The sequence below is a fragment of the Orcinus orca genome, chromosome 1 (genome assembly GCF_937001465.1).
Source record: "Orcinus orca chromosome 1, mOrcOrc1.1, whole genome shotgun sequence".
Taxonomy (NCBI): domain Eukaryota; kingdom Metazoa; phylum Chordata; class Mammalia; order Artiodactyla; family Delphinidae; genus Orcinus; species Orcinus orca.
Genome location: NC_064559.1, coordinates 35,195,825 through 35,211,862, shown reverse-complemented (window position 1 = coordinate 35,211,862; position 16,038 = coordinate 35,195,825). Strand labels below are relative to the sequence as shown.

At 41.9% G+C, this 16,038-nt stretch overlaps 1 protein-coding gene across 2 annotated transcripts in view; it reads left to right on the top strand.

Annotated features, from left to right (window-relative positions):
• Positions 1-13,471: 13,471 nt before the first annotated feature.
• DSTYK (dual serine/threonine and tyrosine protein kinase) overlaps positions 13,472-16,038 on the top strand; it is a 56,577-nt gene continuing 54,010 nt past the window's right edge. Inside the window, exon 1 of one of the 2 annotated variants that reach the window (XM_004282450.4) lies at positions 13,472-13,908. In XM_004282450.4, the coding sequence (XP_004282498.1) occupies positions 13,644-13,908 (265 nt within the window). In that variant the 5' untranslated portion in view covers positions 13,472-13,643. The remainder of the gene's footprint in view (positions 13,909-16,038) is intronic. The other variant, XM_033410612.2, reaches the window with a different exon arrangement.

Below are 16,038 nucleotides of genomic sequence, written 5' to 3'. Positions count from 1 at the left end.
ACATTCAAGATAAGACAAACATTTACAGGTTTACAATACAAGAGATTATATTCAATATGTAGGAGTAGCATTTTCCATTTTGCTTTGGCACCACTGGTTAATTATAATTAAATAACATGGTGTAGTGGGAAGGACACTGGTCTTGGTGTTAGAAAATACATGTAAGAATTCTGGTTCTGTTACTCCCTGTGTGTTCTTGGGCAGCCAAATCACTTAACCTCTCTCATCCTTGGGTTTCTCATCTGTAAACAGGGGCTAATGATACCTATCTTCACATGGTTATTTTAAGGATTAAATTAGACAATGCTTGTGAAAACACTTGACACATGGTATGTGCTCAGTAAACCTGAATGAAACAAAAATAATTAACAAACTTGTCCAAGCCCACTGTCTGCCACATGAGAAAGGCGGGATTATCCCACTAAATTTAATGCTTTTTGTGAAAGGAAATCCCAGTTAGGCTAATGGAAGGGGGCAATCCTGCTAATATCAAATTTGCTAAACCAATAAGTGTGTAAACAAGGAGGATAAAGATTAGGGTTATGGAATCCTGTTATCCTTGTCGACAGCCACTTCATTTACCTTGAAAAACTGATGCAGCTTTAATTGTGGAAGATAAGGTGCCAAGATCAACAGGTAAGCATAAAGTAGATTTTTTTTTCTTTTGTAAGATCAATTAACTCTAAGAAATAAAAGGCTTCTCTTTTTCCAATAGCAAGAGTCTTGTAGATTATCCAAGGATAATTAATTATCCTATTCTGCAAAAATTCTTTAAAAAAATTTAAACATCAAATGGGTTGTCAGAGAGCTATTTTAGGATTTAACATACTAACTAGAGTGCTTTGCTTAGAAGGTAAAAGTACTCTCTTGAGAAACCAGTTATCATAATTTTGATCACTGTGTTTTGATACCAACATCATTACAAGTATTCCTTTGTTAATGTAATTTTCTTCCCTTTCTTTTGGAGATTTCCACTTCCACTCAATGCTCTCCCTAAAAGAAACTGGGTTCCGTTGGATTAGGAGGTGTAAACTACGCAAATAATCGTCAGGGAGATTGGCTGGATTGTTGCTGATGTCACAATCCCACCACCTAAGTACAGGCTTTTTATTGGCTATTGTAAGAGGCAGGCAGGACTGGGAAGGCTCTGCATCACTCGTGAGTTGGAGAAAGCTCTTGAGTCTAAACTAAATTTTACCCTGTTTTTTACTTAAAGTGTATTCAGAAGCATTTTCCAATATGTTATTATATTTTTCCATGTTATTCCATATGCTGTTACTTAGACATATTTCCATATGTCTTGGTAAACATTGTAAATGATTGTTTACCATCCTATCAGGTGAATGTATCATGGTTTATTTGACCACTGTCCACTTTATTCTTAGCTATTTGTTTCAATTTTTTGCCTTCAGGTATAAAACTGCAGTTACTATTTTTATCGAGAAATAATATATATTATTTCCTCCATAGCATAGACTCTCTGACACCTAACTAGCAACGCTATAAAGGAGTAAACGAACCCAGATTGCCACTTTGGTCCACATCTTTCTAGCAGCTTTCCTAAGACTTGCATGGGAGATCCAAAGTTTGACTCTTTCCTTGGAGCGGTGACTCTCCTATCTGTAATACAAAGAAGGGGAAGTTCCTGCTTCTCATTTCAGGTAGGATGCATATTCTTCATTCTGGGTGCTGGTCGCTTCTCAGTAATGGGAGAAAAGTCACAAGCATCATGGCCATGAACAGAGGAGGTTTGTGAAGCATGAACTTAAACCCTGATTGTACTGCTCTCTGTGAGAGCCTGGGACTGGTAAAATGGCTGCTTTGTGTCCTTCTCCATCTCCATAGGGAACCCATACAAACCTCTGGACAGTCTGTTACTTAAAGCTGAAAATGCTAGACCTTAAAAAATCAGAAAAAGAGAAGAGAAGGTATCTGCTTTGCTCAGAAAGAATCAGTTTTTATTATTTTACATCTGGAGATAAATATCTATGGCAGTTCCATCTATTATTCTATGCGGTACTTTTAAATATAATAGTAAGAGCAACCACAGAGAACTATAGGTGTTTAAAGAGAACCATACGTGTTAGGCATTTTGCTAGGAACCCTGTGAACTCTCTCTTAATCCCCATGTCAAATCTGCAAGGTAAGGGTTATTCACTCTACAACTGAGCAAACAGGCTCAGAGAGATTATAGCACTTTCATAGGCCTGAGAGCTACACATTGCTCTGTCTGACTCTAAAGCTAAAAGCCTAATAGTCCTTTCACAACTGTCATTTTGAGCCACTCTTGTGGTAAAGAATTTATCAATGAGTATTAGGCTATAGTTAGATGTATCTCCATTCATTCAAATATATTCATGAAATAAATATCATTTACAAAGGCTTTACAACATGCTTGTGGAAGATAGAGAACAAAAAAAAGACATTGGTCCCTGCCTTTGGACTTAAAGTCCAGCTGGGGAAATGAGACACAAATGAAATGTAAAACAACAACGTAAGATTGAAGTGGTAATGTCTGTCAATACTCCAAGGGGGAGATAAGTACCACAGTCCAGAGAGAGAGTGATCTCTGTGAGGGATTAAGACGACTCCAAGGAAGAGTGTTATGCACATTCATCCATATCACGAGTGTTAAAAGGATAAAATGTCACTTTAGAATGATTCTGAAGCCTTTAAGTAGGTAAGAACTATATAAATCATCTTGAATATAGAATCACTCAATATCTGAATCTCTTTAATTTTACATCTGCATGTTATAGAATTTTTATGGCACATTAGTGGTGGGAAAAACTTCTTTTTTCTTTTTTTTTTTTTTTTTTTGCGGTACGCGGGCCTCTCACTGTTGTGGCCTCTCCCGTTGCGGAGCACAGGCTCCGGACGCGCAGGCTCAGCGGCCATGTCTCACGGGCCCAGCCGCTCCGCGGCATGTGGGATCTTCGCGGACCGGGGCACGAACCTGTGTCTCCTGCATCGGCAGGCGGACTCCCAACCACTGCGCCACCAGGGAAGCCCCTTTTTTCTTTTTATTCCCTGAGACCATAGAGCAGTGTTTCTAAAAGTATGGTTCATGGACTGTCAGCGACATAAATCACCGTGGAATTTAGTTACAAATGCCGATTCCTGGGCCCCACCCCAAACTAATGGAAACAGAATTTCCAGGGGTGGAGCTTGAAAATCTGCACTTGAAACAAGTATCCTAGGTGGTTCTTATGCTCACTAAGTTTGAGAACCACAGATGTAGGGGAAGACTTGGTTGATCACATTTATTGATAGATTTGTGAATTAGTAATAGCTCCTTTTTTATCAAGCACTTACTATATGTTTGGAACACACTCCTACTTAGTCTGTAAAACAAACTTTGTAGTTAAGTATCAATCTCCATTTTACAGTAAAGGAAACTGAGGCTCAAAGAGGATTAAAAATTTGCCCCATGTCACCTGGCTAGAAAGAGCTAGCCAAACCAGTTTTTTTTGACTTCAATGTCTGTACTTTTCCCACAATGCCTACTGCACTGTTACTTTGGGATTGAGTGCCTATTATATGTCATATAATTTCAGTCTAAACCTTTCAATACCCTCCAATGGTACTCTTGCATTGTAAGATAACTAAGATTCAGAGATATTAATATATAGCTCAAAATTACCTTCCACCAGTTGGAACAGAGCTTCTTATTCTAGTATGACTTTTCCTCAATTTTACTTCCTCCTGACAGTTCCTAAAACCTTTTTCAGCTTTGACTATTGGGGCTTCCTTTCCTTGTTGTTATTTATCCTGACCCTTCGCACCTAGTTCGGAATAGCAAACCATAAGTTGAAGTCTATGCTTCATTTTTTTTTTTTGCGGTACGCGGGCCTCTCACTGCTGTGGCCTCTCCCGTTGCGGAGCACAGGCTCCGGACGCGCAGGCTCAGCGGCCACGGCTCACTGGTCAGCCGCTCCGCGGCATGTGGGATCTTCCCGGACCGGGGCACGAACCCGTGTCCCCTGCATCGGCAGGCGGACTCTCAACCACTGCACCACCAGGGAAGCCCATATGCTTCATTTTTAATAGCTACCACACCTCTTCCCGACACAGGAATGGAGAGCTTCAGTCTCTCTGAATCAAGAGGGAAATGTCAGTTGCTTGAAAAACCGTCTGCTGATCTTGTGACTGCAAAGAGAAAAAGACAACTTAATCCAGGAAATCTTTCCTGGGAAGCGGGAATCACACTATCCCATATGAGATCTTATTCTGGAGCATGCATGCTTGTGTTATAAATCATTTTCAGGGAGTCTCATATGGCCTTGGGGCATATCCAAGCAGATAGAGGGACAAAGGGCTGTTTTCATTGGTGAATCTTCCAGGCGTGCCTTAAACCTCTCACAGGGTGCTGGTGAAAGAAGACAGTACTCTCTTTCAAGATACAATGACATAGCACAATTCAGTAATATATAGCTAGAGCCATATAAATGTCTGTACCCTTTCACCCAGTAAAACCCTCCTGGGAATTATCCTGGGAAATAATTCAAAAGAAGAAAACAGGCAACAACACACCAAAAAATGTTTATAACAGTGAAAAACCTGAAGCAACCTAAATGCCCAAGGATAGGGAGTGAATGACTAACAGTGGCACAGCAGTGTAATGGAATATCAAGCTGCTGTTAACCGAGAGAAATATGAAGAGCATTTAGAGACACGAAAAGCCTTCTTTAACTTATAAAAGGAAAGCATTAGAAGGCAAAGTTGTGTTGAGCTAGAATAAGGGCTTTGGGGTTGGATGAACCTGTGTTACTAGCTGGATGAACTTAGACAAGTCACTTAACCTGAGTCTCAATTTCCTCATCTATAAAATAGGGATAGAAATATATATCTTTCCAGTGTTGCTGTAAGAATTAAAGATGATATAAACGAAATGATAAAATTTTGGATAAAGCCTGGATAAAGATGGGAGGGGAGTGCTAAGAAATAATCATAAATTTTAAGCCAAGATATGGGACTATTGAAAATTTTATTTGAAATGAATTATTTTTATGATATTTTAAATTTAATACAATTTTTTTTCCTTTATTCCTCCTCACCCTTAAAAAACGGTCATACTCCCTACACAGGATATGTGTGTTCGTGTCATCTGGAAACCTGCTAATGGATCACTAAGCTCTATTTTGAGAAAGTTCTAGATCAGTGCTTCTGAAATCAGCTCCAGGAAAATGACAGGAACCCTAAACACTGACACACAGGAAGGTCACTCAGCTAGGTTCAAGGCCTGCTTTCCAGGCACTTAGAGATTTTTTTTTTTTTTTAACATCTCTCTTGGAGTATAATTGCTTTACAATGGTGTGTTAGTTTCTGCTGTATAACAAAGTGAATCAGTTATACATATACATATGTCCCCATATCTCTTCCCTCTTGCATCTCCCTCCCTCCCACCCTCCCTATCCCATCCCTCTAGGTGGTCACAAAGCACAGAGCTGATCTCCCTGTGCTATACGGTTGCTTCCCACTAGTTATCTATTTTACATTTGGTAGTGTATATATGTCCATGCCACTCTCTCACCTCGTCCCAGCTTACCCTTCCCCCTCCCTGTATCCTGAAGTGTCCATTCTCTAGTAGGTCTGCATCTTCATTCCCATCTTGCCCCTAGGTTCTTCAGAACCTTTTTTTTTTTTTTTAGATTCCATATATATGTTTTAGCATACGGTATTTGTTTTTCTCTTTCTGACTTACTTCACTCTGAATGACAGTCTCTAGGTCCATCCACCTCACTACAAATAACTCAGTTTCATTCCTTTTTATGGCTGAGTAATATTTCATTGTATATCTGAGCCACATCTTCTTTATCCATTCATCTGTTGATGGACACTTAGGTTGCTTCCATGTCCTGGCTATTGTAAACAGAGCTGCAATGAACATTGTGGTACATGACTCTTTTTGAATTATGGTTTTCTCAGGGTATATGCCCAGTAGTGGGATTGCTGGGTCATATGGTAATTCTATTTTTAGTTTTTTAAGGAACCTCCATACTCCATCAATTTACATTCCCACCAACAGTGTAAGAGGGTTCCCTTTTCGCACGTGAAGCTTGTTGGGTAGTGCTCCCTCTCTCCTCTACAGTTTGGGGACGGGGAATGTTCTCATGACCAGAATGCCTTCCATCCACCTTTGCTTCAGAATCCTAACCCTCACCTGCATTAAACCTCCATCTTGCAGAGCTTGATTCCTGAGAAAGGGGATAGGCAGGAGGATGATATGAAATATTTTCTTTTGGCTAAAATATATTGAGCATACTCTGTGTCAGGCATTGTGTTTGGCACATGTGGATAGATACATACTAAGCCAGCTGGAAAATGTTTTGGAACTCAGGTTTCAGAATTTTCCAGAAAACCTCTACCAAAATAAAATAGACAGGGACTTCCCTGATGGCACAGTGGTTTAAGAATCTGCCTGCCAATTCAGGGGCCACGGGTTCCATCCCTGGTCCGGGAAGATCCCACATGCAGCGGAGCAACTAAGTCCGTGCGCCACAACTACTGAGCCTGCACTCTAGAGCCCGCAAGCCACAACTACTGAGCCCGTGTACCACAACTACTGAAGGCCACGCACTTAGAACCTATGCTCTGCAACAAGAGAAGCCACTGCATTGAGAAGCCCGTGCACCACAGTGAAGAGTAGCCCCGCTCGCTGCAACTAGAGAAAGCCCGCGCACAGTGACAAAGACCCAAAGCAGCCAAAAATAAATAAATAATTTTTAAAAAATGCTTTAAAAAATAAATAGGGCTTCCCTGGTGGCGCAGTGGTTGAGAGTTCGCCTGCCGATGCAGGGGACACGGGTTCGTGTCCCGGTCCGAGAAGATCCCACGTGCTGCGGAGCGGCTGGGCCCGTGAGCCATGGCCGCTGAGCCTGCGCGTCCGGAGCCTGTGCTCCGCAACGGGAGAGGCCACAACAGTGAGAGGCCCGCGTACTGCAAAAAATAAATAAACAAAAATTAAAAAACAAATTAAAAAAATAAAAAGATAATATAGACAAAGAAAAGGGTGTTGATAGGTTTTCAGCTATCCATCTTTCTCCTTCCAGGATCAGCCCAGAAAGATAAAAACGTGTGTTACAAGGTCTTGTGGCAGGTAAAGAAATTAACCAAAAATGAGTTCCACCAAAATGCCAGGCAACATAGTGGAAAAAGGATCAAAAACATTTAGACTTGGAAAAGCATTACTAGTCTTCCAATCTTACTGATGAGAAATGAATTGTGGCAAAGCAATGTTCAGCGCTTCTTCTGGAAAGCTTTGGGTCAGTTACTCTAAAAAATTTCTGGAAACTTTGTTCTTCTACTTTCTTCTTCTACTTTGTTCTTCTAGTTGTTCTTTTTCTTGGCAGTAAAACAAAGATTACCTCTGTTTGGGGTTATACTAAATTTCTTTTGATTGTTTTTCCTTCCCATGCTCTGTATCCTAACAGCCAGGGATGCCACTGATGAAATATTCAGCATTGGAATGATACTTGATGTATAATTAAATAGAATACATTTAGCAATTCTGTTTTATAGACCTTTAATCTTCAAGTTAATAAACCTACATGTAGAGAATCTCATAAACAAAACCAAAACGTTCTTGGAAATACATAATTTCCTTGGAAAAATACATAATCCTGAATGTATTTAGTACAGGGAGGAAAGAAAACATTTATTAAACACTCTTATGTGCCAGGAGAGTTACTAACTGCTTTACACATTATGTCATTTAGTCTTCCCAACCCTGTGAGGTAGGCATTAGCTTCACTATACAGATGAAGTAACTGAGGCTCCAAAAAGTTAAGTGATTTGCCCAGGATCACAAAGTAAGTAGCATCACAGCTCAGACCAGAACTCAGGTCAGATTCTGACTCCCGTGCTTTTTCCTAAATTTTTACAGGATTTCATTTCCAAAGCACTTTCTCTTCCTATGGCTCATTCCATCCTCCCCAAAACACAGTGAGATTAAACACAATTATAGAATTCTCCCTTTTAGCAAGTCACAGAGCCAGGATAAGAACGTAAGCTTGTAGCAATCATCAGCATCTCAGTTATCTTTTATTGAATGCTTTCTATGTGCAAGCCTCTGTACTAAGCATTTTTAATACTTTTTTCCCTGTTTCATTTCTCATAATAACCTTATGAGGTGGTCATAATTATTATCCCATTTGATGGATGAGAAAACCAAGACTCCGAGGGGCGAATGACTTGCCCAAGACTATACAGTAGCAAGTCAGGACTAGAAATCGGGTTTGTAAAAATGATACCACAATTGATAAAAGCAGTTGTCATTTATTAAACACATCATGTGTCAGATACTGCCTCTTAAAAAGACTTTTTATTTCTAAATACTTTGAGATTTATAATTGGCATTGATTTTTTAAAATATTTATTTATTTAGGCTGCACCGGGTCTGGACTCTTAGTTGCGGCAGGCATGCAGGATCTAGTTCCCTGACCAGGGATCGAACCCAGGCCCCCTGCATTGGGGGTGTGGAGTCTTACCCACTGGCCCACCCGGGAAGTCCCGGCATTGTTGTTTTAAATGCTCATAATAACCCTATGAAGAAGGTACTATTATTCCCCTCTTACAGATGAGGAACTAAGACTTATAGATAATGAGTAGTGTCTCCAAGGGCATACAAAAGGGAAGGGGTAGAACTAGGATTTGAACACAGGTCTCTTTGACTCCAATCCTATTTCCTTAATCCTCAGACTTTGCTGATTCCTGTTCCGTCTCTGTACACTTTTTCTACCCAAAGTGTGGTCCACAGACCAGCAGCATTGGCATCACCTGAGAGCTTGTCATAAATGTGGAATCCCGAGCCCTACCCCAGACCTACTGAATCAGATGTGTATTTTAACAAGATGCCCACGTGAGTCTTGTGCACATTAAAGTTTGAGAGGCACTGCTCTGCAACACACCAGCAATATACAGAATAAGCCGAGAAGGGAGCAAGATTGTCTAGAATAGGGCTTCTCAAACAAGTTCCCTTGGAAATCAATTTGAGCTGGAAAGAGGTATGTTCTGCTGCTCAACTTGGTAATGGTGATCTTTTCCAATTCATAAATAAAATTAAGTTAATGAATTATATTTTCTCATCTTCCATAATTTTTCCTCTCTTCTTTGGAGTTGAATATCACTTGCCTGTTAGTAGGTTTAGACGATGACAATTGAACAGTAGTAAAGAAATACCTATGGAAAGCTCAGAAATGTTGTTTAATTGTTTGTTGTATTTTTTTCTTTAATTTGTGGGTTTTTTAATTCTTGGACTTGTGATTGTGATTTTATGGTGCATAACAGAGAATAGTCATATTTTCTCATAATAAACTTGTTCCTAACTCACATTACAGAATTCAATGTTACTGTCTTTTGGTGTTCCACAAAAAGCACCTGATTCCCACCTATATGAACATGACTATCAAGTCTTCAGAATCTCTCTAGAAATCATCTAACCTAGAGGAACTTGCCATAGGAAAGTAAAGTTAGAAAGGATAACGTATGTCTCACCTATTCCTCTTCCTTCTAAATACTTTGAGATTTATAATTGGCATTGAGGATCAACATTAATAGATACAAATATAACCTACTGGTTCTTTCCGAATAGAAATATGAGTGGTTTTTAAGCCATGTTCTCCTTTGTGTTTTTCTCAATATTCAAAAATATCTAGAGTGAACATCCAACAAATATCTAATGAACGCTTACTAAATGACAGACACTCTTTTAGGTGCTGGAGACACAGCAATGAACAAGCCAGACAAAAATTTCTCTTCTGGATTGGTGGTTGCCAGAGGCTGAGGTGAGGGTGAGGATGAGGGTCAGGGGCAAAACGGATGAAGGGAGTCAAAATGTACCAACTTACAGTTATAAAATAAATAAGTCCTGGGATGTAATGTACAGCATGGCTACTAGAGTTAATAATACTGTACTGCACATTTGAAAGTTGCCAAGAGAGTAAATCTGAAAAGTTCTCATCACAAGAAAAAAAATTTTTTAACTGTGGATGGTGACATATGTTAACTAGGCTCACTGTCGTGATCATTTTGCAATATGTACAAATATCAAATCATTATGTTGTATACCTGAAACTAATGTAATGTATGTTAATTATACCTTAATAAAACCCAAAATCTTGGTTCTGATGTCAGTATCTTTGGGCCTTTCCTCTTGGGCTGGTCAGATTCCTTAAAGACACTGCAAGTTTCCTCTCTGGAGAGTAAACGTCTTGTAGCTAGAGATCTAGGAATTGAATGGAGGAGGAGGGTTGGGAATCTTCACATCCAGTATCCATTAGTTCATTTAATCTCCCATTTTATACAGAGACCTCTGATTCAGCCCTCTCTGGAGAATAAATACTTCAGTCTTCTTTTGGAGGAGTGGGGTCAGGGGGACAGTTGAAGAAGGGGAAGGTGACTTGGAGATCTAACTGCTCTTAAACAGCTTTCAAAATCCTTGTTTTAATCACTGCCCATGGTTCAAGATGTACATGGTAGCCCTGTTGTCCTATACACAGTAGATAGGAGGGGAACTACTGTTACCAATTCCTGAGACTTGAGGGATTCTGCAGTTTACATCAGGTTGGGTCTCAGCTTTTCCCACTTGGGGTTTCGGATTCAGGTTTTTCCAGGCTAGTAACTTAGTTAACACTTGTCCATTTGCTTCCCAGCTTCTACTTTGTTTTTTTGGTTTTGCTACTGGCTCCTCTCATTATTGGGTGCTTATGCTTTTAAAAGAATTCCATTACTGTCATTTTAGTGGTGTCCTAGGAGGGAACAAAAGTAGTTCTGTGTGTTTAACATCATCACTTGCAGGAAACACTTTCCTACACTAACTTAAATCCTCTCTCGTTATCATTCAAACCCTTATTCTCCCACATTTGTCCTTAGAATTAGATATTGGAATAAAACATGTATTTTTACTTGTAGGTGATTGTAATTTAGGAAGAGTTCACCGTCATTCACACCCTTTAAAGTTTTAAGTAGCAGGAAAAAATTGATCACTTTCCCCAGCAGATCAAAAATGGAGATGAGACATACACATATTAAAAAGCATGTGTGTAAAAGGTTAGTTACTGCAGCATTGTTCATAATACCAGAAGACCGCACAAAACCTAACGGTCCATCAACAGAGGACGTGTTAATTAAAACATCCCAATCCATATGGTAGTATAATATACAGTCAAAAAGGATGAGGCAGATCTTTATGTTCTGCTGTGGAAGAGTCTGTAAGGGCAGAATAGAGTAAGTATAGTATGCTATATTTGTGTTTTTAAAAATATATTTATATAGTATCTACATCTGCAACAGTAGTTACCTCCTGGGAGGGGAACTAAGTGGCTGGGAGACAGGGAGTAATAGGAAGACTTAGATTTCCCTTGCGTACATTTTGCACCATTTGAATTTTATACCATAGTCCTATATTACAGTAAGTCCCCTACATACGAACCTTCAAGTTGTGAACTTTCAAAGATGCGAATGTGACATTCCATCAATGTCAGGCGTGAGTGAAATTGCAGCTTGCCCTCCGTCTCCTATGGCTGATGATCTTTCAGCTCTACCATCTCCCACCTCCCACCTCCTCTCCCTCCTCCAGTCAATAATTCTTGCCTATTCACTCGATGCCAGCCCCTGTATGCCAGCTATTGAACTGTACTACTGTACTTTTCAAGGTACTGTACTGTAAGATTAAAAATGTTTTATTTTTTGTTTGTTTGTTTTTTATGTATTATTTGTGTGAAAAGTACTATAAACCTATTACAGTACAGTACTATATAGCCGGTTGTGTTAGTTGGGTACCTAGGCTAACTCTGTTGGACTTGCAAACAAATTGGACTTACGAACGTGCTCTCAGAATGGAACTCGTTGGTATGTAGGGGACTTACTGTACTTACTTTAGAAATAAAGAACTAATGAATAGTTTTTAAAAGGATGAGCTCCATGAACTTTACCTTACAGAATGCTCTCCCTGATTACTTCTACCTAGCCATGTTTCACCCCTTCTTCAAGATGTTAATTCCCAATTCCTTTTTTGGACAACTCCAGCTCAACTACTCTCTCATCTGATCTCCTTTGCTAGAAATTACTGTGTGTGGCAAATCATCACACATTGCTTTTTTACACCACTTCTAAAAAGTAGTATAAACCATCTTGCATTAAACTTTTCATTTTGTATTTTCATTTGTTTCACTGAGCCTTTTAGGGGTTGCAATGGTCTTTGAAGGGGTCTTCAAAGATAAAGAATGACAAATGGAGAATACGTGAGCAAGTAAAAGGGAAGGAGAACATGAGAAGGAATTTGAAGTTCCTCCTTAGGGGCAGACTTCACACGCATTTACCAAGTAGAGATTCATGTGAGCCAGTGACCCCTTTTTATACAATACTAAAAGCCCCTGGATAGGTAAAACCTTCCCATTTTACATGGAATTAACCCAATTATCACAACATCAATAAGCTAAGAGCACTTGCACTCAAGGAATGAGAGGTTGGAAGACTAAAGCAAACATTTTGAAGCAAAACTCACAAAATTTTAGAGGGCATAAAGATCAACTAGCCCAAACCCTTACTTCACAGGTCTCAAGGCAAGGCATTGGAGAAGTTCAGACTCAAACTCAAGTCTCCTCTTAAATTCTGTTGGGGGACTACACTATCCAGCCTGTGGGAAAAGACATCTGGCCTGGGTAGAAGATGGGGTCTTTCCACAGCAAGAAAGACAGGAGGGCTCTGTGCCTGGAGAAGAGGAGAAAGAAAGCAGGAAGTGAAAAAGAAGTGGTTGTCAAGTTTTGTTTTATTCCTAATTGTGTCCCAGGCTCCGTCACAGTCCATGTCACTAGAAGTCTTCCATATTAGCAGAAGCCAAATTAAGATAATCAGAACTGGTTTGGAAGGCTACTAACCTCAACTTCCCCTTACCCAGCTCGGTCTCTCTACTTCAAGAAACCAACTAAACTTCAGCTTACAGCTCTTTAACGACCCTTCTACAACCCCCCTTCCACACCTGGAGAAGGAAAGTCTGAAAAGGAGAATGCAATGCAGACATGAGGGGTTTCCCTATTTCCGTGGTATTTTCAGCCGCTTCCCCAGTATCTACTGTATTGGAAAGTGAGAGTCATTTAGGGTAGCCATGGAGACAGTACTAGCCTCAGTCTTGTTTCCTTACTTTTCTTTGCTATTAAAATCTTTCGCTCTGATTTCAGTAAGGCACCCCTACTTCTGCAGGAGTCCGGGTTCTGCAGGTGCTCTCTCTCCTCAGGGACACTTCTGTAGGGAGCAGGAACATGTTTTTAAGTCGGGAAGAGCGTGTGAGCTCTGTGTGAGAACGGGGGAGATGTATACCAAAGGGCGGTCGGTCGCATCCACAGTCTCCAGGTTTTGGAGCTCGGCCCCGGCCCAGACTACAAGTCCCAGGAGACCCCGCAGTGACGGGGTGCTCCGGTGATCGTTCCCTCATTCCTCTGGATAGTGGAGATAAAGGTTCCGTTCGCAGCGCACTGCGGTTTGGTTTGTTTTCAACGGCGGTGACGGAGGTTGGGAACCCGGCCGACTGCAGGCGAGGGCGTCAGGAGGCGGATTCCTCCTGCCCTAAGCACTGGGGGGCGGGAGGAGGGGAGCCGGACCAGAGGGCCGGGCACCAAGCCGCGAAGGCAGAGCAGGCTGAGGCGATGGAGGGCGACGGGGTGCCGTGGGGGAGCGAGCCGGTCTCGGGTCCCGGCCCGGGAGGCGGCGGAATGATCCGCGAGCTGTGCCGGGGCTTTGGCCGCTACCGCCGCTACCTGGGACGGCTGAAGCAGAACCTGCGCGAAACGCAGAAGTTCTTCCGCGACATCAAGGGCTCCCACAACCACAGCTGTCCCTCCTCCCCCACGGAAGGCGGCGGGGCTGAGCGCGGCCCTGCCGGCGATGTCGCCGAGATCGGGCTGCAGGCGGGTAAGGAGGGTAGCCGTGAGGAAGACAGGGCTGGAGAGGCAAACTGAGGGTGGGGCACACCCCTGCCCCTGCAAACAACCCCGGGAAGAGGCGGAAAGTGGAAGAAGGGCCGCGTGGCGAGGCCCCCGGGCCTGAGCTGGCCGGATCCGAGATGCCGTGGGAGGGCATCTCTCGGGGTGGGGGAGGGGAGGGGCTCCAGGGACTCGGCCGCGGGGACCAGAGGGCAAGGGGCGCCCGAAGGCAGAAGTGCCAGGAGCAGGATCCAGGGGACCGGGCTGTGCGCGGGCGGGAGCGCGGAGGGCCCCAGTTTGAGAGGGCGGAGGTTAAGCCTCGGAGTGAGGAAAGTTGCTCTGAGTTCGGGGATGAGCAGTTGTGGTCAGAGTCCCAGTTAGGGATGGTGGAATGGAGGGATGGAGGACGGGCGGTAGGCAGGGAGCCCTAGGAGGCCAGGGAACTGTAGTGGATTTTGTGTGTCCGATGTGTGTGTGTGTGTGTGTGTGCGCGCGCGCGTCTGTGTGTTTGACTATGTATGTGAAATACGCTTGCATCAATCATTTGGCAACTCTGTGAAAGGAATGTACTGGGGAATGGGGCTGGGGTCGCTAAAGGAAAGGATGTCTGATGGGTGCCAGGGAATTGCCAGAGATGCGGATTGTGTTTAGGGTGAAGAAGTTAGACAGGGAAAGGATCGTTTTTTGGTCCTGAAACTTGACTTGATTCTCTCTGGGATGTGTTAGAGGCCCTAAAGCATTTAAAATCGTGCAGCGTTTTTGACCTTTCCTAATTTCTTGCTTCCTCTTAAACTGCTGTTGGTGGGGAACTGGAGGGTTTGATAACTACTTGGTCTAATTAGGAAATAACAGGTTGGATGGAAGAAGGGACTGGCATCCCATGCAGACAGATACCTTGGGACAGTATAGCAGTCAGTGGGTTTCATTGAGTGATTCTCTAACTAAAGTGTGTATTAAGATTAATGTTGAAAATATCTCAGGCTCTATCCCACAGATTGATTATGTCTAGTGGGTGGGTCCTAAGAATCTAAACGCAAGCCATGGGTAGGGATTCTGACGCAAATGGGCCAGCAAGCACACTTTCAGAAACACTAATTTAGATGCTGACAGCAAATTTGAACATGAGGCGTAGAATACAGTGAATTCTTAAATTCTTCAGAGTTTGTGTGTTGGGCCCTGTATTTCCAAAGTTGCATGTTTAATATCCTAAATTTGTCTGAGACTCCAGAAATGGTGATAAAAATAAGATTCTGATTGATGATATTCCACTTAGTTGGCCTGGATGTAAATAAAAAAGCTTTTATTTTACCTCATGGGATAAGTGGGACAAGGGGGGATGACTAGCTTTTCTGAAGTTGTGGTTTTGCCATCTTCTGCCCAGAGATTTGTTATTCTTAAAATGGACCCATAGAGGGGACTAATTTCTGTGAGGCTATCAAAAACAATTGGTGAGAAGGGCAGATGTTTTCAGGGATGAGCCCCAGAACGTGTACTTTCACCCTCTCCCTCAGCAATGCTTTCCAGCGGCTTTCCCTGCTGCTCACAAGTTTTTCTTATAGCTTATCTTAAAAAGCCCTCTGTTGCTGTAATTTTTTAACAACTATTTTAGAATTACTACTGATAAAAAATCAGAGAGTAGATTCACCTCAGAGAGATGGAGGTTTTCAAGGCACCTTGGCTGGCTCTTGTTTTTATTCTTTAAAAGCCAACTTAAGAAATACAAATGCACCTTTGTATTTTGCCTCATTGGCTTTTCTAGTTGACTGCATCATGAACTAATCTTTTCGTATTTAACTCTCTTCACCCTCTGGAGTCTGTCCATCTGAAATAAAAACCAGGAGAGGGTACAGATGACAGGACTGGGAGCCATTTGATTTTGTTCCATGAAATGCTTCCATTCCTTTAGTGTGGACAGTTTTATTTTTGGAGGTGAAAAGGAACGCCAGGAGAAATTAGTGAGGTGGCACTTACTATGTATATTTTGGGGATGCCATTTTCCCAGCTGTTTAGGTGATTGTGTTAGAAAGTAGAAACCATTCCTTAAAAGACACCTAGCTCAAAAAAAAAAAAAAAAAAAAGACAACTAGCTCTTGTTCTCTCCCTTTACAGACTATCTTTA